We start from the raw sequence: 22,128 nt of genomic DNA on the forward strand, positions 1-22,128 counted from the left end.
TGACACATTCACTGCCAGGCGAGATAAATGCTGCTGAGAGGACAATGTTCATCTGCTCTGACTATTCTTGTGAAGGACTTTTTTAGAATAATAAACAAAAAACATCGGTGCACTTAAGTGTCTGAATAGAGCTGGAGATAGACAGAGAGCAACTGGAGTGCTTTACAGAGGCTGGCAAGTCGATTGAAGAGTTAATTGTCTGGATGTACAATGAGTTTATTCTGACTGCAAACAAAGAGCTCTCTCTTCCTGCTCCTGGTCCTTCAAAAGAAAACGTGTCAAAAAGGCCTGGAGCAGCACTCTGTGTGAACAGTGCTGCTCTGGTCTCTGGGATTCCGTGCCTTTAAAACTGTAGAATCCTGAGATTCAGATAGTATCTCTGTAAAATCTCGTGTTCTTATTTATTGCCTGACTTCTCAAGCTACTCCTATAGTAATTAGCCAAAATAAACCTGCCCTCTTCTTATTCTTTACAGCTTTCAGCAATCAGCTCCCTTTGAAAAATAAAGGCACAGCAAAAAACTACCTTTCAGACACGATGCTGGGGACACCTTCCCCAGTATGAGATCCAGTTTTATGTTATTTGAATTGCTTCATTTAATAGGACTCTATTTTAACAAAGCAAGTTGCCCAAAGTGTCTTATACTTGGGAAGATACAGAACCCCAGTCCACATCTGGACCTGCATTTCAGAGCTTGCGCTATAATAGGTCAAACCAACACAATGTCCAAACACACCCCCTGCCTCTGGGAAAGTTCAGATCCAGATTCAGATTTGAACTTTGCAGGTTGAACCAAGCCCTATGGTAATTACCACTTAAATACCTGACTCATATAAGTTATGCAAACCTTTCTGGTGAGGAAAAAAAAAATCTAATACTGCTGTACAGAGAACAATGCAGAAATGAAAACTAAGCCGTTATACTTCACTATTTTGATGACAGAGCTTTTACAGATTTTAGTGCCAATGTGGAGAAAGACATAAATGTTGTTCTAGGAAAAAGCAGCATCCATAAAAGCTCAGATAATTAAGTTTTCTGGTGATGTTAAATTTGCTTCAGTGCTTGTGGAAAGTTGTTCTTTTAACCAGTTACAGAAATGTAGCATTTCAAAACATGTTTTTCCCCAGGTATACGGGCATGCTACCAAGAAAAAGACAAAGTGAGAACTTGAAAATAATTACAGCTAGTATTCAGAGTACTTATCTAATTCAAACTAGAGTCTCACACCTTGCTCTCCCCTTTCCCAAGCAAAGGTTCCAACTATAGTGCTATGAACTAGGCAGTAAAGAAAGGAGCTTCAAGTTTGTGCGATCTCTGTTTTATTCTAACTTGTCATAATAAATGAACTTTGAAGCCAGAGAAATAAGATTTCTTGTTTTCTCAAACACTGCACCTAACTTTTACTTTTAGAACAATTTTACTTTTAGCAGACAATTTTAGAACATCAAATAGTGCATCATGCAAGCTCTGAGTCCATCCTCACCAGTCACCTGAGCACAGTTAAAGAATGCTAATTTTATTACATGTTAAGGAATGGGACATGAAGCCCCAGCTCAGTTTCCAGACTCTGCTTCTGTCATCTGGGAAGTTTTCAGACAAACTGCCTGTTGTAGCAGACTGAGATTTCGTAGCTTCCAGCAACATTCTTAACAGATAAAGGTAAGAGAACCTGCAACCACCACTGAGCATGGCTGTTTTTCTTACGTAGCAGCATTAATTTCAGTGGTGTAAGCTCAAGTACAACATTTAGGAAAGCTATCACATTACCTTTAAATCAAAAGAAGTCATGAAGGCTACAGAAAGAGGCTCCCTATGGAAGCAAAGAATAGTTTTCATTCTGCTATGCACCCATCTGTCCTTCGAAAGTCTAAAGTCATCTCCCTACTGATACCCATATCTTAAGAAAAAATGGAGGAAGAGCTAAAAGACCCAAGGGGACTAGGTAGTTTATGGAACTGGTCATCATGCACAGCATTAAAAAATGTCCATTACCAAAAATTGCGACTACCTGAAGAGTCGTGGCCTACTTCCTAATGGACAATGACAGCTTGCAATGAGAACCAACTGATGGCCTTCACTCATCAGCTGGCATAAAAAAGCCTTTCTGTGGCAAGTGCAATACACAGCCATAAATCCAGCACTTCCCTTCCTCCTCTCCCACTTCCCCAGTGGAATATTTTTTCCTGGAGGAAAAGATCAAGGTAATGAAGAGAAGAGAAAGAAAAGGACTAACTTCAAGGAGATAAATGATTGAAAGTAAAGAAAACTGCTATAATAAACAGTGAATAAAGGAGAACTAGTCCTTGCATCGATGTAACAAAAATTTAACCCAAGCACACATCAATACAGGTTACAACAAAATTATTTGGGAAAGCTCATGTCAATCTGCAGAGGGGATATTAGGCATTCTTGTCCCAAAAAAGGAGTACTGTCCATAGTAACAAAGAGAGAAAAGGAATTAAGTCAGAAAGAAGCAGCATGGTACATGTCTGGTCCAGGCAGCCCTGGAACTAAACTTCTCAGGGACAGTGGAGACAGAACACAGAAACAGAGAAGAGTGGTATTATAAGGGCTGGGCAAATGACAATCCCCCTTCAGCAAGAATAGGAGTGTGCACTTCATGTTATGAATGTGCTTTTCTTCTCAGAGCAGAAACACCTCCATAGTGCCAGCATTACCTGAGTGGCAAAAACAAGGAATCAACAACAGACAGCTTCCTCTAAATACACACACAAATGAGACTGAAGAAGTGGAACAACAAGAAAGTGTCTTTTTCATAGCTTCCCATTTGGTGGAAGCATACATTTTCATCTCACTCTCTAAGTACCAGTAATACAATAGATACTGCAGGATTTTAAACCCCAGTTTCTCATGTTTGAATCATTTTCCATTTGGATCCTTCTGCCTTGAGAACATTTGAAATAAAACAGGGAATATAAAATTTCTGCACAAACAATCATTTCACTCCAGAATACCATGTCTCATAACAAGATTTTAGCACTTGACACTGCCCCAAACTTGGACAGAAGTATGCAGAAATCTCTACAGCAGTGTTACCAGCTGTCTGAGCACAGTTAGACAAAAGCAGCAACCACCATATGACTTTTGTTTAGTCTCTGATTTAATTCCACCTAAAATATATAAGACGTCTACTTTGAGGACCCTCAGCTTTGATGCAAAGTAGCCTCTATTCACCACCACACCCCTCCCCCCCCAAATCTATCCCCTTGGCTACCTCTCTCAAAAGGCTGCTCAGAGTCCATAACCAACTCCCTCCTTGTTGCTTCCAGATTCTGTAAGAAGGCAGGTAGTTGCAGCAGGAAAAGGGAGCAAGTGTCTAAAAAGCAGCAAGGATATTGCAATTTTGATCTTAGATCGCTTCACTGAAAGAGGAAAGAAGTAATGATCACTGTGAAAGCTTCATGAGTAATTATCAGATTACTCACTTTGGGAATGTTTTAGTAGCTACCTGAAATACATGTTGGCCTGGGGCAAAGGGCGCGAAGAACGTGATTAGAATCTCAGTCTCTCTTTGCTCTTTCCACAACATCACACACACACACTCCCTATTCTCCTGTCCTTCCAGCTCTGGTCTCTTCAAGACAAAGGCTCCATAAATTCCCCTACATCTTCAAGGAATATAGCCTGCAAGCAGGGGATGGAGACGGCAGCAAATTTCCCAGATCAATAGCCATTTGAAATTCAGACATATGGCTGAAGCCCTACAGCTGCATGTGTTAATTACCACACGTGTCCCCTGTAAAGCAGTCTGTTAAACACAAAAAGAAAACAGAAGAAAAAAAAGCCGTTCCAAGGGATTAAGCAAATAGTCTAAATTTTTGACCCTGCTCCCCCAGACACATGGCCATGTATAAGAACACAAGCTCCCTTCCTTTCTCCCGACACCTGCATGCTGAGGAAGCACAAGACCCCTTGCATCTCTAGCCATGTGCACTGAACCTATCACAAAGTGTACGTTCACCCTTCCCACTCCCCCCCTCCCTCCCTCCAGAGCCTCTTCTCTCGCCAGCCCCTCTCCCTTTCTCCTTTAGAGGACTAATTCCTGGCTGACAACCAGACTAGTCTTGGGCTTACAATACGCCTTTTCATTTCCTCACTGCAAAGAGAATGGATACCTCGCTGCTACGTGTGTATTGCATATGCACAAATGAGGGAAAGCAAGAAAAAAAACTTGCATTTTTCACCATTTCTTTTTGTAGTTTTGTTTTTATCTAAGATGATTAAAATAGAACGCAGATGTTTAAGTGAGCAAGTACAAGTCTACTCTCTGAATACAGTGCCCCAGCTAGTTCATCCCAGGATGTGCATTTAGTCTGAAGGAGCTTTTATATTTGATTATGAAAATGAAAGAATTGTTCTTCTATATGAGAGAAGGGATGGGGAAGAATGCAGGGAGGCAGATGAGCGGAGTGATTGAATCGTGCCAAAGGGCTTCCAAAGAATCTAACAAGCTTGAGAAGGAAATCAGTACATACGGAAAAATGCATGGTTCAAAAAAAATGAAACAGGGCACAAGTGGCATCTTATCCTCAAACTTAAAATATTCGTATTTTATGAGAAGGAAGATCATTCTACAAAGTAACAAGCACAAGACTGAGCTTAAGAACCACCATCAACTAAAGGTGTTTTTGTGAGTAGCTGAACAGTCATGATGAAGTCTGTCAGGTCTATATACTTGAGAATTGTCTTGCTGCAACACCTAAAGGTCTCATCAGAACCTGAGCACACTAACATTTAATAAAAGACACAGATGCAGCCCAAAGAAACTCAGTCTGCTAGTAAAACTCCTCCCATCCCTTCCTTTTATCAAAGCATTTTTCAATATATCTCCCTTGCTGTCAGTGTAAAAGAAAATCCCAGATAAGTATATGTAGGGAAACTATTATTCCAGCTATGTTTTTATTCCCAGGGGTACCATCTCAGGAACTTGAACAAAGATCATGGTTGCCTGCCCAGCCTCCCTATCCCTTATTTACAAGCATTATGTGCTCTGCCTCTATTCAAGTTTCCCTGTAACAATTTTGTAGCTTATCTCCCATATAAGGAAACGTTCGTAGAGCTTATTTGATAAAGGACCTTCTAGCCAGCTCAACTGAACCACTGTACCCAAGACTTGAAATACGTTTCCTGTTGCGTTACTCTGATTTAAGGAAAAAAGGTAATATTTAAACGTTTAGATGTCTAGATTCTTCCACAGGATACAAGTACTCAAACAAAGTAGGGTCACATTAGGCTAGTACAAGAATAAAGCTTCTAGCTTCATTTATCTGCACAATTCATCAATTTCTCCAGTTTATCCTCAGGTTTGTTTTTAAGAACCAATAACTGCAGAAGACAGGAAGTCTAGCACTATTAATTTCAAAGTTATAATGATGCTGTTTTTAAGGATCTCAAGAAATATATGGCATAACAACTATGACATTTTGGCATGTTGATCCAGACACTCAAAGAGCTTATGAAGAATTTATTTTTTTTAACAACTCCTTAAAAAAAAAGAAAAGGTGTTGAGACCACATAGCTACAAAGTACTTAAACAACAAAAACAGCCCACAGTTCCTAGAACTACTCCTTTTCTCTGCAAGCCGTAATTGGTCAGACACCAGGAATCTCTGTATAGCACATAAACAGTTAATAATACCTTAACAGATGTTGCTTAATCAATTGTTAGCCTGCTTATTAGATCTACTCACCAGGCTGCTCAATACCATGACTTAATCATTTAAAAACCTTTACAGCCGTCCTTAAGACATTACAGACCTGAGTAGTCTGTAGATTGCTATAATAACACTTGTAAACTACAATTTTATTAAGTCATATTATATAGACTAACCTATAGATTAGAACTGTTGCTTTATAGATGAAAGCAGAATTCTTGCATTATATCAAAACAAAATATACGTTTTTAAAAAATTTGCCTTCTGCCAACGAAACTTTCTCCAGCCTCAAATTTGATACACATGTTCTGAGGCCTCAGAAAATGTCATGATAAAAAACAATTTCAGAGATATCAGTAATGTTCATTTTTAAATTCTACTGTTTATGTAACAATTTTGAAGTGGAATATATCTTCTAGTTCTTAATATTTCAAAAATCTGTTCAATTTATGAGCTAAATCTAGGTACTGCTTAGAACATTGGTCTGTTCTGGAAAATTGATCCTCTATGGGTGGTGGTGTGAAATTCCATGCTTCTTTCCTCCAAAAAATGGATCAGGATTCTCTGGTAAAAGCTGGATTCTATCTTACAAAATCAATACTATTGGCAAATTGCAATCTGCTACACCTGTGAAATCCACTTGCTTATTACAGTTACATGTAATTGGCATTTAATAAGCAGACGTGCATATTGTGTACAATACAGGGACAGTGATAAGTACTAAACTGAATTCTTAATACCTGCAAACAGACAAACCTACTGATTAAAAGTAATGCTGCTTACAGAACTATTTTTTAGAATGAAGAAGCAAACTTCAATTCTCACCCTCAGTTTGCTTGGAAATACAAACACAAGCTAATCACCACCTTGTGTGATACAGAGTCCATCCACAGAATTGTTAATCTATGGTTCACCAAGGCCTTTGCAGGCCTTTTGCAGCATTATTGTTGCATTTATTTCTCCCGGTTCTTCCTCAGCCACCAGAGTTCTCAACCAGGTTCCTGAAAAGCAGCACACATTCCTGTTTCTTCCTGCCCCCTGTTCAATTTTAAAAAGGTAGACTGAGAAACTACTTCTATGTCTCTGGGTCAGCTGCTATCACTGCATGGTGGGACAAATCAAGCTTTTGCACTTACAGAGAGCTTCAAGCATTCACACAGCACAACGCACAGCAAATCTAATGCTTTCAGGAGCAGATGGCTTACACATGCATATCTTTACTATATGGAAACACACTGTGCAATTCGTGCATGGAGGTGTATACTCTACCCAGAAAAGAAAGAACTATGTCAATCCTTGCCTAGAAATACTTCATAAATAAACAGTTCAGAGAACATTTCTTTGCATGAAAATTCTCCCTCATCCATGCTTAAAAATTAGGATATTATTTATCTTAAAATAAATAACACAAGGGATCCAAAATCGTCTCAGTAGCAGTGTGGATTTAGCACCTGCCAATGTTCTGCAAAAAATCGGTAACACGATGACCACCAGTGAGAACCATCATTTTTCACTGCCCTAGTAAATCTGTATTTCCCTCATCTCGCTGATGGAGGCCATGCTACACTTTTGTCTTTCCTGGAGCTACCACAAGCTGATAAAGACATCACAAAACATCTTTTCACTACTTATCAGATCAGAGAGGTGGGAAAAATGGAGTACTTGAAACCTGGTTTGTATAACAGTACAGCTCTGACCCAGGTTTGATCAGTATCTTATTGAATCCAGAAAAAATGAAGAAGATAGAGTCTAAAGTCTCAAATTTGGATCATGTTTCACCTTGATGGCCTTGTCCACCAAGTGGAATGTTTCTGTCAATATATCATCTGTCTCTTCATACTTCTGAGACATACTAATCCTCGGAGGCAGCACTCCCTTCCCACAAGCAGGCAGCAGATGAATTGGTGCCAGCTGCACCTGACTTCCTACCACCAGCAGATAAAGCTTCAAGGTCTCCAGGTACAAATGCTTCCATTTATTTACATTAACATAAGCCATCCTCTGCTCAGGTTTGCCTGAGGAGAGCATTCACCCTTTACTGCTCAGTCTAATTACTGATGCAGACTAATGGCTCATTACTGATTCAAATTGCTACTACTAGCTGCACAACTAGTCCATTAGCATTTTCTGGAAGTTAAGACTCTTAGAAATCAGTAGGAAGAGAGCCACAGAGTGGGCTCACTTATCCACAGCTGTAGCCGAGGTTCTCCCTGCAACTGAGCCTGCCTCTGTGCCCATTTCATAAGCAGGAACCCAATTCTACATTTTTAATTGACAGGAATTTTAAGTTGTTCATCTTAGGTTCCTCAAATTGCTTCAGTGTTTTCTTGTAGAAAAACACACTGTCTGCAAACTGATTGGGCAGAGTTTTCACAACTCTGAATGTGAGTAAAAGCACTGAATTCAATGCATGTAAGACAGAAAGCGTAGAACTTCTCAAACCAGATTTTGCTTCCTGTGGGGCCCATCAGAGCTCACATTCCACTAACATCACCACACCTGCCGCAGGCTCAGGGAATTGCAGATGCTGTTGTCAGCTTTGGCAATAGGGAAATAAAGCTAGTCAAAACAAGCCTGAAACTTCATACACTGCAAGAGACTTCATGAAAGAAAAAGAGAGTTCATAACACTCAAGACTTCATAATGACAGACACTAATATTTCAGCCAGACCGTATTTACCTGTACTTGATTCATCTTTTAATCCCTGATTATAGAACCACGCTTCCTTTCCCATTTCCTTCATTCAGTTGGTATAAAATAGTATCAAGATCTCTCACACAGTGTCTAGAACAGTTACAATCACTAACAAACAACTATCCTCACCTAAATGTTCATTTCATTCCTTTTGAGACCCTCTCTCGACTATTAATTTACTCAGTTTCCAGTTTTAGGCAGGAAGACTGCATGAGTTTATGGAAATAAAAAATTGCTTTTTTATATCCCTCCACCTCCTGATCAGCCTGCTTTTTAGAGCCTGCTTGGTGACTGAGAGGCACTACTCTTAGTTTCAATATGCCAAGTCTGCATCGTTGAGTTCTAAAGCCTCAACATTCCACAGATAAAGAAAATAATTTTTCTGTGTTTGCTTGTTTTGTTTCAAACGTGTGGCACAACTTCCCTTTGGCTGGAAAGAAACAAGCTGCATTCTTTAGGCAGCGAAGAAATCCAGTTATGTTGCCTCCCAGTATGCCTGTCACTGCATCTTCATATTTTAAGAAGTTCCCAGTGGGAGAGAGGAGAGGAGATCCAGCACTCTAGGGGACAGTGTGCATCTTCCAAATCTCTCAGGCTTTCAAACTAGGCAGCAGCTGGAGTGAATTAGTGCAAGAAACTCCTTATAAGAAAAGGCTCAAGCAGGAATAAGTAACAGACAGCAATCAGCAGGTTCTGGATATCCTCATTCTACCAAGAAACACTGCACTATCTGACAAAAATTCTGGGCACTTTTTCCACCTGCCTGAAGGAACAGCATGTATCAGACTGGATGGGGTTCCTCATCTCCTAGGTATGGAAATTCCTCCCTCTTTTTCACTTCACGGTTGCTCAATCTACCTTGAGAGAGAACAGATCACTTCAGAAGAGTATAGAGTAACTTAACTTGGTATGAAGTCATTTGCTCAGTGACTTAGCACTCTCTCACAGCACAGAGACCAGGATAGGGACCTACTTCCACCAGGAGGCTGGCTGTGAGAGCAGAGCCAGCAGAAAGGGTTGCTTGGCAGCCGGAGGGTCAGGATACCAGGGCACACAGAGCTGGGCACTGCTGGACCAAGCACTGCTTGAGAGGCAGCGCTATTCCATTACTACCTGTCTTGCTAAGGGCACGGACTGAAGTATTTGGAAAACATCTCCCTTGGTACAGAACAGCAAAGTGCACCATGAAAGGAAGCAAAGAAGCAGAGTTTTAGCCTACTCCAAAGGGCAGTGAATGACAGGGGAAGGACAAAGACCTTATCAAGATTCAGTTCATCTCTCTGATGAACTGCAACTTGGGAGAAACATTTGGCACTGAGCACTAGGCCTTGGAGATAAAAGGAATGAGAGGTCATAGAGGGTCAGACCAGTGCTGCCACAACACCACAGCTGAAGCCAGTAAACAATTTCCTTTTTTTTTTTTTTTTTTCCAAACGAGAAACAAACAGAATCCCAAATGGAATGAATTTGATCAAATAGATAATGCCACCTGTTTTTGAGGAGTGTCTGCTGGCACAGACACAGGCAATTCAGAATAGGCAAAATCAAGCCAACAAGGTACGTCTTAGCAAGAATGCTGCATAGCAGATCTAGCTCAGTGTTGCTTTAAGAATAGAAAATGAATAATAGAAGATTCAAGTGATCTTGCATCAGCAAAAAAACCTATAATTTACACCAGGAAAGTTTGGGCACCTCTTTCACTGTTCTTCCCCTTCCCCACTCATTGCCAGCCTTCTTCCCCACCCCACTCTTCCCCCCAGAAAACCCTGCAACATTGTCCTGAGTGCAAAATGACACTCTCTTACCAAGTGCAGACCTTTCATTTCATTAGTTTCAGAGTTACAGATACTAACAACTTGCTGGGCATTTTTTAGTGAATTCCACAGATGCAGAAAGATTCTGTATCTATTTCCAAGGAAACAGTCACACTGAACATTGCAAGTGTGCATGGAAATAGTCTGAAGACCACACTGCAAACTGCTGCTTCAAAACACAGCACAGGCATGCACTGCTCAGTGTCCTGTGAACTCTACACGTGCTCATTGTAAACTAATTAGCTTGCTATCAGCTAGATTTTTTGAAACTGCCCACAAAGGACACACACATCCTTCAGTACTATCAGCCACATTGCAGCATTCTTGCTGCGGCCTTATTTCTTCGCACCTGGCTCACTCAAGCCTAACATTATCCAGGATAAGAGGGACCAAACTTATTTATAAAACTTTCAAGCAAACTGAATTCAGCACAGGAGAAATGGTGGTAAATGTCTGAATTGCAAGCCCTGGAGAGCCTGGGCTTCCATGCTACCATATAAGAACATGTCACCACTTCCCCAGACCCAGCTCTCCTGTGCCTTCCAACAACGGAGCATTTCACAGACATGAAACAAATCAATACTGGCTATTTTAAAGTTGTAAGTTTGGTGCCAGCTTGATTTGATTTAAATTACCTTACAGGGCAAATTGCATGGGTAACTGGTATTACATCATACAGCAAAAGCAGCAATGAAAACATGGACAACTAGAGCATGGGATTTAAAAATACTGCAGATGTTTTGCCAGCACTGTTGCCTGTTCTCTGAAGAAAGTTCCCAAGAGTCCCTTCTGGAACTACATGTCAAGCCAACGACCATAAAGCCATTTCATTTTATCAGTAGTGAAACAGCCTGTGAACAGGAAGGACATATTACTTCACATCATCTCATGCCTCCATCATACCTATTGACCTCTAGAAACTAGGCCAAAGCACTTGGAGAAAGAGACGTATTACTGATAGCCACCCCCTTCCCCCTTCCAACATTATTTTTTTTTCTCCTACATGACAGCTAACACACTTGTAAAGTCCTCCCTTTCATTTGTTACCTAATAGCCTAAGCATATCCACCTGTACTGTTTCCCAGGCAGAGCAGCCTCCATCCGAATAACTATTTTGCCCTAAAGCCTTGAAAGGCACCAACATCATACAAAGTTTATTAGCTCCATATTTTACATTCCTGTATGAATAGGACAAAGGAAATCACCTCTGAGAGTCTTAGCTATTCCTTTTCCTTCTGAAAGAGCCCATTCTGTGACAGTTGTGATCCAGAAACCCTGAACTGGAGATGTAGAGAGGAGTCTGCTGTGCAGTGAGGAAATTCCAAAAGCTAATTTAAATGAGAGTGGCCTAAACAGATGACAGAAGTTTCTAAAATGTGCCTCTACAATACAGATATTATCACTGATCCAGTTCTTGCCAGACTCCTCATTCTGCCCTTTTTGTATTCTTGCAAAGGGAAGTCTTCACAGAAAGACTCTGAATACTCAGCTAGAATGGATGGTTATAGCCATGTTGGCTAGCCACCAGCCTTTAAAGAAGCCAGACCTCCAGGGAACAATATGCTTCAGGGAAGCCAGGCTGCCTGTTCTCGTTTCAGGTTTCCTTACCACAAATCCCATTTTGGATCATGACAACATCAGTCAAGAAATGCTGATGAAAAAGTCAAATTCATTTTTAGACTAGGCATTTTTCACCAGTCAAAAGAGTAATGCAAACTCCCTCAAATTTTAAACCAAATTATTTCAGCTTCTGAAGGCTTTCTCAGTTTCAGAAGACTTATACAGACTGTAATAATCACTCACAAGGATTTTTTCTAATATGGGGGAGAAAAGCTTATATGGAGGCTTCCAACAGATTAACACATTGAAAACTGGAGAGGACGTAAAGTTTACATGATTGCTTGAAGCATGCTGGCCCAAGGGGAAATGTTTTCCTTTTCTTGACAGCTACTGACTGCATAGGATATTTCTCCATCCACGTGATCACACTTCACATTCCCAAAATAGGATGCCACAGGCAGCACGAAGAACACTCAATTTATGCTACAAATTTACAGTTACAGTTCTTCTGTACATTCCAGCCAAAAAGTTCAGATCTTTTTCCCTTTGCTTCTGTTTCTTATGAAATTCTATGTCAGCTGCTTCTAATTCTAGAAGAGCAAACCAGGACTACTCAGGTAGAAAGCCTACAAACAACTCCCACTCTAAAATAACACAAGAGCTACTTGATTTGCTTGTACTTCAGGCCAGACTAGCAATAGTTGTATTAATAGAATGATAACAATATGTTCAGGTGGCAATTACACAGGCGTGAGGTTTAATAGATAATTACAGGTTTACAGAGACACATCCTTATCTGAAGTAAGAAGAATGCTTTAGCCTTCAGTCTTAAATTAATAGTTTTTCTTGCCTCTTTCTTTTCCTTACCTTTTCCTGAGCTCCCATAAACAACAAGTAGGCTGGAGAGAAGATATGTTCAAAATGTATCATTGCTCTGAGCATAACAATTCCTATTAAGTGACAGTCCCAGCACAGAAATGTTTTTCAAATTAAAATTAGGCACCAAGGTAGGCATTTTCCTGCATTTTTAAGTCTCAGGAGTAATTGATTTAGAGTTAGAAGTAACAACCTTGCTTCATATATCTAAACAGGAACTACTCCCAGGAAACTGTCTTCATTCTCACCAGTAGGAGGGAGATTGCACTCAAATTAGTTTTTCTATTGTAAGGGAAAGCTAAAAAGTTGACTATGAGCTGGGGGGGGGGGGGGGGGAAGGGGGTTTAAGGAGAAAATGGATTGAAAAACAGCGTGTAGGATATCCAAAGACAAACTTGATTGCTCATCAGTGTATGCTTAGTGGCCATTCATCCCGTGACTATATCAGTGAACATAAATCGGAGGACACAGGGAAGGCCTACTAATACACAAATGAGAGGAATAGTGACACATCCAGCGCCCTGCCAGAAGAGGTAAGGACTGAAGAAAGCAGTGAAAGGAAGGATGGTCAATTGTTAATGAACAAAAGAGAAAGGTTTACAAGAGCAGATGAGTTTTAACGTAGGTCTGCTCCAGTAGGCCAGAAGGTTTTATGCAGATCAGTTTAAACAAAAAAAAAACAACAAAAAAACACAACCAACCCACACACCTTTACAGTATATATAAGGTCACAATCATGATTGCAAGTGTATCCCTAATCTCTAGGGATTTTACTGAGAAACACTTGTAGCCAACAACAAGGCAAACAAACAAAGGTTATCCCATACTGCTGTCTCTTTGGGAAGCTCTGCTTTCATTTACCATTTCTCAGCTGACAAATACAGAGAAGAGTAAACAGTTTTTCATCCATAGTGTAATGCACAGACTGTCATCTTATTTCTCCTACTGTAGGGGGAGGTCTAAAAGCATGTAAGCCTCTTACACATAGAGCTGCTTTGAAACCCAGGTTCTAAGTTATCTCAACAGACTTGGCTGGGGAACTATTTGCTATTACAAAACAACTTGCTGAAGCACAGGACTCCACTCACCTTTCCTCCCTGAGTTACCCTGGCTTGATGGTTTATCAGTTACAGAACCTAAAGCAGAAAAAAAAAGAAAAGCATTTTTAGATGCTGAAGGATCACACAGAACATGTAATATTACCTGAAAACAGTCAGTTTCTCAATCTAAAAAACATCTGTTTTGCTTGCCAACAGCTTGGTTTACAATTCAGAGATCCTGTGGCTTCCACCAACTGGGACAGCATAAGGAAGTTTTATGCATTAACGCTGTGAAATTAGGATGCGGGTAAACAAGAGATCTTTAGTATTTGGATCCAGTGATTTGCAAGAGTTTAACACAGCAGTGCGCTAGTAAGAAACCTGGAATAAATCCAAGCACAAGGAGGAAAGATCAATAAGAGTCACTTCTTTGGTTTGCAAACATCAAGAAGAACAAATCACAAACAGGTGGGGAGAGTATGCAGGGGATGCAAGGGGCAGTATTCTAAAGGAATAGGATTAAGAGGGACAATTTCCAGAAAACTGATTTCAACCAAGCCCTGAGCATCCACAGCCATTTGAAAAGAGACATTACATAAGGTACAGCAGGTACTTGAATAGGACACATCCTGTTTACTTAAATATACAATTAAAATTTCACATAATATATATGATTCTGTACTTGTTTCTACAGTTCTAGTGCTTCATTGTGAATTTTTCACTAAAACTTGAGCAGATAATTAAGGCTTTCTGAACAAATCTATTACAAAAGCGTAAAAATCCACAGCAAGCATTTCTTTTTTTTTTGTCAAACAGTTTTAGGAAACTGATTCTTCCGTGCACCGTTACCAAACAGTTCCAGTGACTACTATCCCTTCAGGAAACATAGATCTAAAGTTAGTTTTAAGGAGGCAGCTTTGACAGCACCGAGAATCCAGTCAAGACAAGCCCTAAACTTTATTGACTAGGCATTTGAATTTGCAGACCAGTTTACCACAGGTCTACTGTCAAATTACAAGAAGGAATCAGGTACACAATACTAGCAGCCATAGGCTAATTCATAGTGTCCTATAAAACACAGTGACTCTAGATTACTGGTAATGCAATTTTATAAACAGCTCAAGAGTAAGTGAACAGATGAATAAAACGTATTCTAAAACGTGCTCTGCCAGATCTGGAATGGTGGACAAAAGCCAAATTCCTGCATAGATCTTACTTTCTTTCCATGTACATGTGAAACACCAAGCATCCCCTCAAGCTATATTACTTGACCCACTGGTCCACAGATATCTCCACAACTCAACTTGAATACTCTCACAAGTCACTATGTTTGCTTATTACCACAAGACGCCCTACAATCAAGAAGATGCTGAAAAAGGTGAGGAGGATTAAAAAGAAAGGTTTGACTGCTACCATGCTCCCACCTAATGGGCAAACTCTGCAGGGTGTGAGAGCAGAAATGCATCAAATACCTGTGAGGTGCAAACTGTCCAACATGAAGCCAAAGGCAACAGCTCCTACGTGGGATTACTTAACGTGTTAGACAAGCCTATGTCTACTTTCTTTTCTTTTGTGGGGCAACAGGTCATCATTCTAGTGTCATTTCTAAATTCTCCCAAACTGCAGAAACCAGCTTTCCATCTCTCCCTGTGCCTAGTATTTGCAACAGCCACTGCAGCTCTGCTCACAGCCCATAAAGCTAAAATCTAAACCAGGAATTTGGGCATACGAAAATCTGAAGCCCTCCTCCAGCCCCAGTCCATCTGAGCTGTGGGTTGCTGTACTGAACTGTGGGGAGAAACAAAACTTTAGTTTGCTTTACGTACAGAAAATGGTGATTTGCGAAGTCTGAGTGCATGTCTGCCAACCTCTGAAGGCAACATGATTCCATAACCCAACTCAGTGCAATCTGAGAGCCATTTCTCTTAAGTACAGCTTATGGAATAGGAGTTATCCCATCTGCCATGGGGACCGCTGTTTTTGGTGTACATAGTAATACTGCAGCTTGTGTCTCAGCAACCACAAGCTGTGCTTCCACTCTGTTACCTTAGAGACTTTCCTCAGTGAGCCTTTTAAGAGTGTTAAGTACCTTTGGTGCCAGGTGGAAATGCCACAGCCCAAGCTTCCTTGAGGGTTCCAAATGCCAGCAAGCAAACAGGGAGATACAAGCAACAATTGCAGTTATAAATGGGGTAAACTTGCTGAGTCACCTGAAAAGATTAAGCACTCTGAACAGGACATGCCCACCCCATGCCCCTTCAGTTATCAAAAAGGTATTTGTTGAAGCCACTCCCACAGTACCTGAACATACAGGAGTTTTGTTCTGTACAGAAGAGCCGCTAATAGGCTTGCCATCAGGTGTCACACACCAGCAGTATCCAGTGTAGGTATGGCACTGCACCTGTTTGATAAAGCAAAGAGCAGGCATTTCATTTCTCACTCTCTCACCCACTACTGCTATTACAAATCATATCTCAGTGGAAGTCCCAGCCCTGAAGCATCACGAGGAGATACTTCAGAGCAAGGAAGTCACATAGAAGAGTATTGTTTGGTGGACACATTTTTTTTGACCAAGACTTTCTCCTCCCACCTCCCTCCCCAAAGAAGGGCTATTTTTCCTACTCCTTTAGCTGCAATTCAGGAGGTAACAGAAGTGACAGAAACTCATCTGAGAACACTTCACTTTGGGTATGCAGCAATCACGTCTCAGCTCATCCCACCCTTTGCTAAATGTTGTTTACTATTCACTATTAAATAATCTATCCTTGGAGTCCTATCGCATCCCAGCTGGAATGAGGAAAGGCCACCTCAGCCCATTTCCATAGCCACTGCTTGAGAGCAGCGCTCTGTGGGAGTTGGGAGAGCATTCTGTTCAGTAAACACAGCTAGAAAAACACAACATTTCACTTAATATATTAACAAACTTTCTCCAGACAGATTTGCGCTCACTCTTGTTACTATGTCAACTCAGGCAGCAGGAGCAAGATGCTTGCTCTTTGACTATTGACAAGAATTTGATGAGGGATGCATGAGCCAAAAGGTGCACAGCACAAGATTCAGTTACCTCATGTTTAAACCTCTGCATCTGAACTTAACATTTAGAATTCCCTAGCTCTTTCCATCACTGTGGAAGGACACCAGAATGTCTAGTTCATATGTGAGAAAAGAAATCCTGACCTAGTCTAAGGTGCATTCTTAGTGATCTCTATGCAGATATTATTCCTGTGGCACTGTAATGTCATCCAGCTAAATAAACCTCAGTACATCTTTTGCCTCACCTTTCACAGAGTGATCAGCATTTGGATAAAACTGAGGATGCCATTTGACTTCTCTTGAGACAAAAGTAAATGATCATCATACAGGCATCTGTGTAAATACTATCAGTTTTCAAAATGCTTCCTAGCAAACACACTTGCAGTTGTGGCCAAGTCTGTGCATCAGTAATACCAGCATCCTGGAATGGTATAGCAGTTCTTATGCTAATACAAGCCCCAGAGATGGGTCTATCATAGAGTTCTGATACAGGCATGAAATTGAATCACTTCGGAAACCTTTTAATTTTGTTTTTAAGCTGAATTCTGTCCATTCTCTGCCTTATCCAAGGAAGTTCACTGAAGTTGATTTCCCTTTTCAGTACTCTCCCCAGAGAACAGAAGAGCAATAAGGTATTTGCACCATTCCCTTCATTAGGGATCCTTCACAACTAGACTAGTTATTCCCCCTCTTGCTGACAGCTGGCTCTGATTCCCTAAGGTAGCGGAGTTTGTTCAGAGACTTAACGATGGTCTTTTTAAGAGGCTTTGAGTATCACATAAAACATGATCTAAAAGCAATTATGCCACAGTACCACGTGTTTATCTTGGATTTTACTAAAGCACAAAGCAATCATTTTGCCTCAAGCAAATTCACATTTAGCAGCCAAAATCAACAGTACTCTCATGTACACACATTACTAAATTCACTCTTGCTGCTATCTGCACACTTTCTTTTTTATTCTCTCAAAATAACAAAATAAAATAAAATAAAATTGATTGCAAGTTATTCAAAAGCATTATGAATATATTTAATATACACAGAATAGAAATGCTTGGATTTCCGTGTTTAATGTTTATCTTTGCTGATCTTATGCACATTATTGCATTCCCAACAGCACAAGATGTCTTTACATCTGAGACCTAATAGTAAAAAAAAAAAAAGCAAGATCATTACATTTTATACTATAGAAGTGTCTGCATTTTGGATCAGTTTTTCAGAACTGGACATCCCAACTCAAGTGTTTTCAAACAAAGGTACAATGAACATGGTTGGGTTTTTTAATTTCTATTAAAGTTTCTATTTCTCTTCTTTAATTTCTACTTTTTTCTTTTTTAACATGAAAATGGGAGAGCATCATTCTTCTGGAACTCCTTATATAGCTAGCATTTTATTTTTTTTTTACATTCAAGTGAATTGAAAGTCCTTTAGTCAAACCTTCAGAAAATAACAGAGTTGATGGCAGAGAAGTCCAAAAGGTGTACTGACAGATATAGGATAGACACTGCAACTGACAGTATGTTATGTACCTTACTCCACTGGAAAGTTACCTATTGTGTACCAATCATTTATGCAATTCAAGGATATTGCAGTGATACAGGCAAAGAAATGTTGTGAATAACTAAAATGAAACCTGGTCCTCTCTGTACAGGTATCAGATAGTACCTTTCCACAAGAAATAAGAATAAAAAAATTTTAAAAATCTCAAACTGACATCACTTTCACACCTACCACATATTTTACTGTAGCACAAAATGACTTTCCTACAGTGGTCAGAAGGAGCAATGAAAACTCAGCCAGTGTCTTTTCATTACTAAAAACAGGACAACTATGAAAAACATACTCCATAAACCTCAAAAATTTACCTCAGTTGGCTTTCCTGAATGTCTTCATGAAGAGATGTTGCCTTTCATAATGATACCTGGAAAGGTCTCAGCACATTAAGATGTTATAAGAATACTGGCCTACAGACTAGAGAGTTTGCAGCTTAAAGGCTGTGAAAACAAACAACAAAACTGGAATAGTCTTCATCAAATACACAGCACTGCTGTAACTTTGAAAAATGTAAAGGCAGTAAGCTGATCCTGCACCTTCCTAAGCATTGTGCAGAGACAAAATAAGGCATTGTAAAGCATTAATTGTTCCAGAGTTCCTAACAGCAAGGAACCTTGGAGATTCAGTTGTGTTTTGTTTTGTTTTTCATTTTTTTCAATGAGTTTCCAATGATCTTAGGCTGGAGTTGTGTTTCACATTAAAATTTTCTCCTTGAAATTCATCCTCAGTCTAATCTTACTCCTACAGTAACAGGATTTTTAAATACTGTTTTAGTCAGAAGAGTAGAAATGACACAGGTTTACTGCACAAATCTAATCTTTGGCTACCGAGTTTCTCCTTTGGGTTACACCAAAAGTGAGTTTGACTCCTCTTTTTTTTCCCCTCTCATTAATCTTCTAAAGCTGACTATGCTGTGACACATAAAAAAGACATTAAATCATTTCTAGAAACAAAATAACTGACCAAGCTCCAGAATGCTCAGTGCTGCAGAAAAGGCTAATTACAGACAGCTAGACATCTCCAGCTGCCATACACCTGTCCAACAGCTAAACATTTAAAGTTACAGAAGAGGGAGCCAGAAAAATAAAATCTGCAAATCAGAGGTCTTCCAGATTCCCCACTAACAGCTACACTTTCAAAGCAAATAAATAAATAAATAAAAATAAAAAATAAAAGTTGAACTGCAGTTTATAGCCCTGTGAGCATCTGCATCCCTGAATATGCAGGACAACACCCTTTTCATATTGTTGGGGTGAGAGATATGCCACCTTAGCTGTGCCTCAACCAAACGATGAAAAGCTTGAGTTATAAGCTCAACAGAAATTGCTCTGCTGCCAATTAAGAGTGTGGCAGCAGTGTCTTATTCCCCTGTGCCATCACAATGTGTGAAATTAAACAGCAGCTACCACTCTAGCCACCGGCTGCATGAATGAACACCTGCCTTCATCATGTTCATTACAATATGAAAGCATCAAAGCCATGGCCACTGCAGACACCTCTGCCTCTTAATTCCTGAGGGAAAAAGTCACCAGTGTTTGGGTTTCTTCAGCACCTCAGCAGTAATGCCAGAATCAGTCTCCCAAGCAGTCTTCAACTTCTTAACAAGCAGGCCACATCCTCCATTCTCAGCCTTTTGACAAAGGTGAATCAAGGGGCTGGTTATTTCTCCTTTCCCCACCTCTGCTCTGGTTTAAATATCTCGCAGGACTGTTTAGACCTGGACTGTGTCCATCTTTCTTCCAGGCTGTCAGCTGACTACTGTCTGAAGCCTGCCTTTCTTCTACTGACAGTTTTAGGGAGCAACTAGTCTACACCTTAAGTTTGAGCTTCTTTGGGATTTCAGTCCCTTAAACCGTTACTTTTTCTGTTCCCTGCTCACATTTAACTCTTCCCAAATGACATTGTGCAGACACATTCCCATATTCCCACCAAGGCTTTCTGCGGCACCTTTTCTCACATCTATGCACTGTTCAGGAAACATTTGTTTCACGGCGATTTCACTTTTAATATAATTAGGGAAAAGTGATTTGTGGCGAAAGCATGTCAGCCATGTTCAAGAGTACTGCCAGCAGACACACTCTGCACAGGTATCACTTTAAGCAGGAGAGCAATCCCCAGCTAAAATCACATTAATTCTTTCAGAAGCAAAAAGTGACTCTTAATATTAAGGATTGAATGATCTTATACTGTCACTTTCCATAAGGTTTCCCACTCATGTTTTAAAAATCTTCTTCTTTGCTCTCTAGACTGGTTCTTCCTTGAAGAAATGCCATAAATATATGTATTTATATGTCAGCTGCTCACAGGCAGACTTGAAAGGAAAAAAACAAAGCTAAGCAGTGGAAGGAGGTGGCAAAACAGCAAGACATCACAAAAAGCCACACAAGACTATACCCTCAGAGTAAGGTTAAAATTATTCATGTTCATATTCATTTGTCTGAAACTGATTCTGTTTAAAACCTCAGCAACCTTTTCTAAAAAAAAAAAAAAAAAAAAAAAAAAACGCTTGGGGGAAAACTATGAAGAATGCAAGTCTCTCTCAACCCATGGCAACAAGCCCAATGGCACTAGGCAGCAAAAGAAAGTGCGCAGATTACCCAATAGAGCCTGTTGTTTATGAAGAACAGATCACAGCAGGTTAAGTGCAGCATGGAAAGGGAATGGCATTTATGCAAAACACAGCATAACAACAAAAAGGAGAGAGCCAGTCTTGGGAACTGAAACTGGTTTTAGCCATGTCCAATTCTGCACAACAGTACATGACCTCAGTTCTGTACAATTTATCAAATTACTCCTATCAAACAAGCATCCTTATGTTCTGAACAACTCAAATTTTATCTGCCTGCTTATATTACTATTGATTAATCACTGAGAGCTTTTGTTATATAAGTAATATTCCTCACACAGCGACTGGAAAATGGAGAAATAGCCTTACTGCACTCTCCAGAGTAATTTACCAGGTCTGTCCCTATATACAGTCATTCTATTGTGCCTTCAATGCCACCACCTCTTCCACACTGAAGATCCACATTATATTTTTAGATGTACAAGCAGTACTAAAAGGGAGGCTTGATAAGGTCTTGGCAATACATGGACTCCTAAAACAAGGGAAGTAATGGACATGGTGCATAGGTACAGTTACAAAAAATAAGGAATTAACAGGTGGCTGCCCCCCTTCTTGCAGTACACAAAATTTATTATAATCAGTTCTGACTAGGAACATTGGACATCCATCAATATAACTGGTGGCAATACTTCTTTTCAATCTAGATTTTGCAGGCTATGAAAGGAGTCCATAGGAATGCACATAAGACACATAAGACACCTTCAAAGTGTTTAAACATAAAACAAAGCAAAGTCTTTGCTCTCCTCCCTTCTATCACTGTTACTACAGTTTGGTCTTTGAGCCAGTTCTTCTGCAGGATAGCAGAAGGAACTAAGACAAGCAAGGTCCCCCTTGCCAGCTGCTCCCTACGCAGCACACATTGCAGGGGGCAGAGCACCAGAGCAGCTAAGCCCTGGTTCCTGAGCCTACAGACTCAACCAAAGTGTGGTAGATCCAGCCCCCAAACTCAATCAGCTTTGTTCTGCTTGAAATTCAAGGAGCTAGAAAGTGTAGATATGAGCTGCCTCAAAAAGCCTCACTTAGCACTGTTTTCTGCATTCACTCATAGTGCAACAAATTATAGCAATTTGGTTTCTAATCAAGAGGATGATGATGAAATAAAGTCAACAGCTCCATCTGGTAAAGATCAAGTAGGTTCTGTGAACATACTGTTGGCACTACCAAAAGCAGTTTCCAAACCTGCGCTGTTTCTGTGTCATGAAATTCTTGTGGGAGCAAGAATTTCCACTCAATAATGAAACAAAACCAGATATTT

General features: G+C 40.1%; 1 protein-coding gene across 5 annotated transcripts in view; it reads right to left on the minus strand.

Moving 5' to 3' along the window:
• The window catches only part of SMOC1 (SPARC related modular calcium binding 1), a 125,964-nt gene that overhangs the window by 53,184 nt on the left and 50,652 nt on the right, over positions 1-22,128 (minus strand). For all 5 annotated transcript variants that reach the window (XM_090141129.1, XM_090141127.1, XM_090141126.1 and 2 more), the window contains exons 4-5: positions 15,962-16,061; positions 13,709-13,756 (exon numbers count right to left, since the gene is read on the minus strand). In XM_090141129.1, the coding sequence (XP_089997255.1) occupies positions 13,709-13,756; positions 15,962-16,061 (148 nt within the window). The remainder of the gene's footprint in view (positions 1-13,708; positions 13,757-15,961; positions 16,062-22,128) is intronic.

Source organism: Phasianus colchicus, chromosome 5 (genome assembly GCF_987193195.1).
Source record: "Phasianus colchicus chromosome 5, bPhaCol1.hap1.1, whole genome shotgun sequence".
NCBI classification, from domain to species: Eukaryota; Metazoa; Chordata; class Aves; order Galliformes; family Phasianidae; genus Phasianus; species Phasianus colchicus.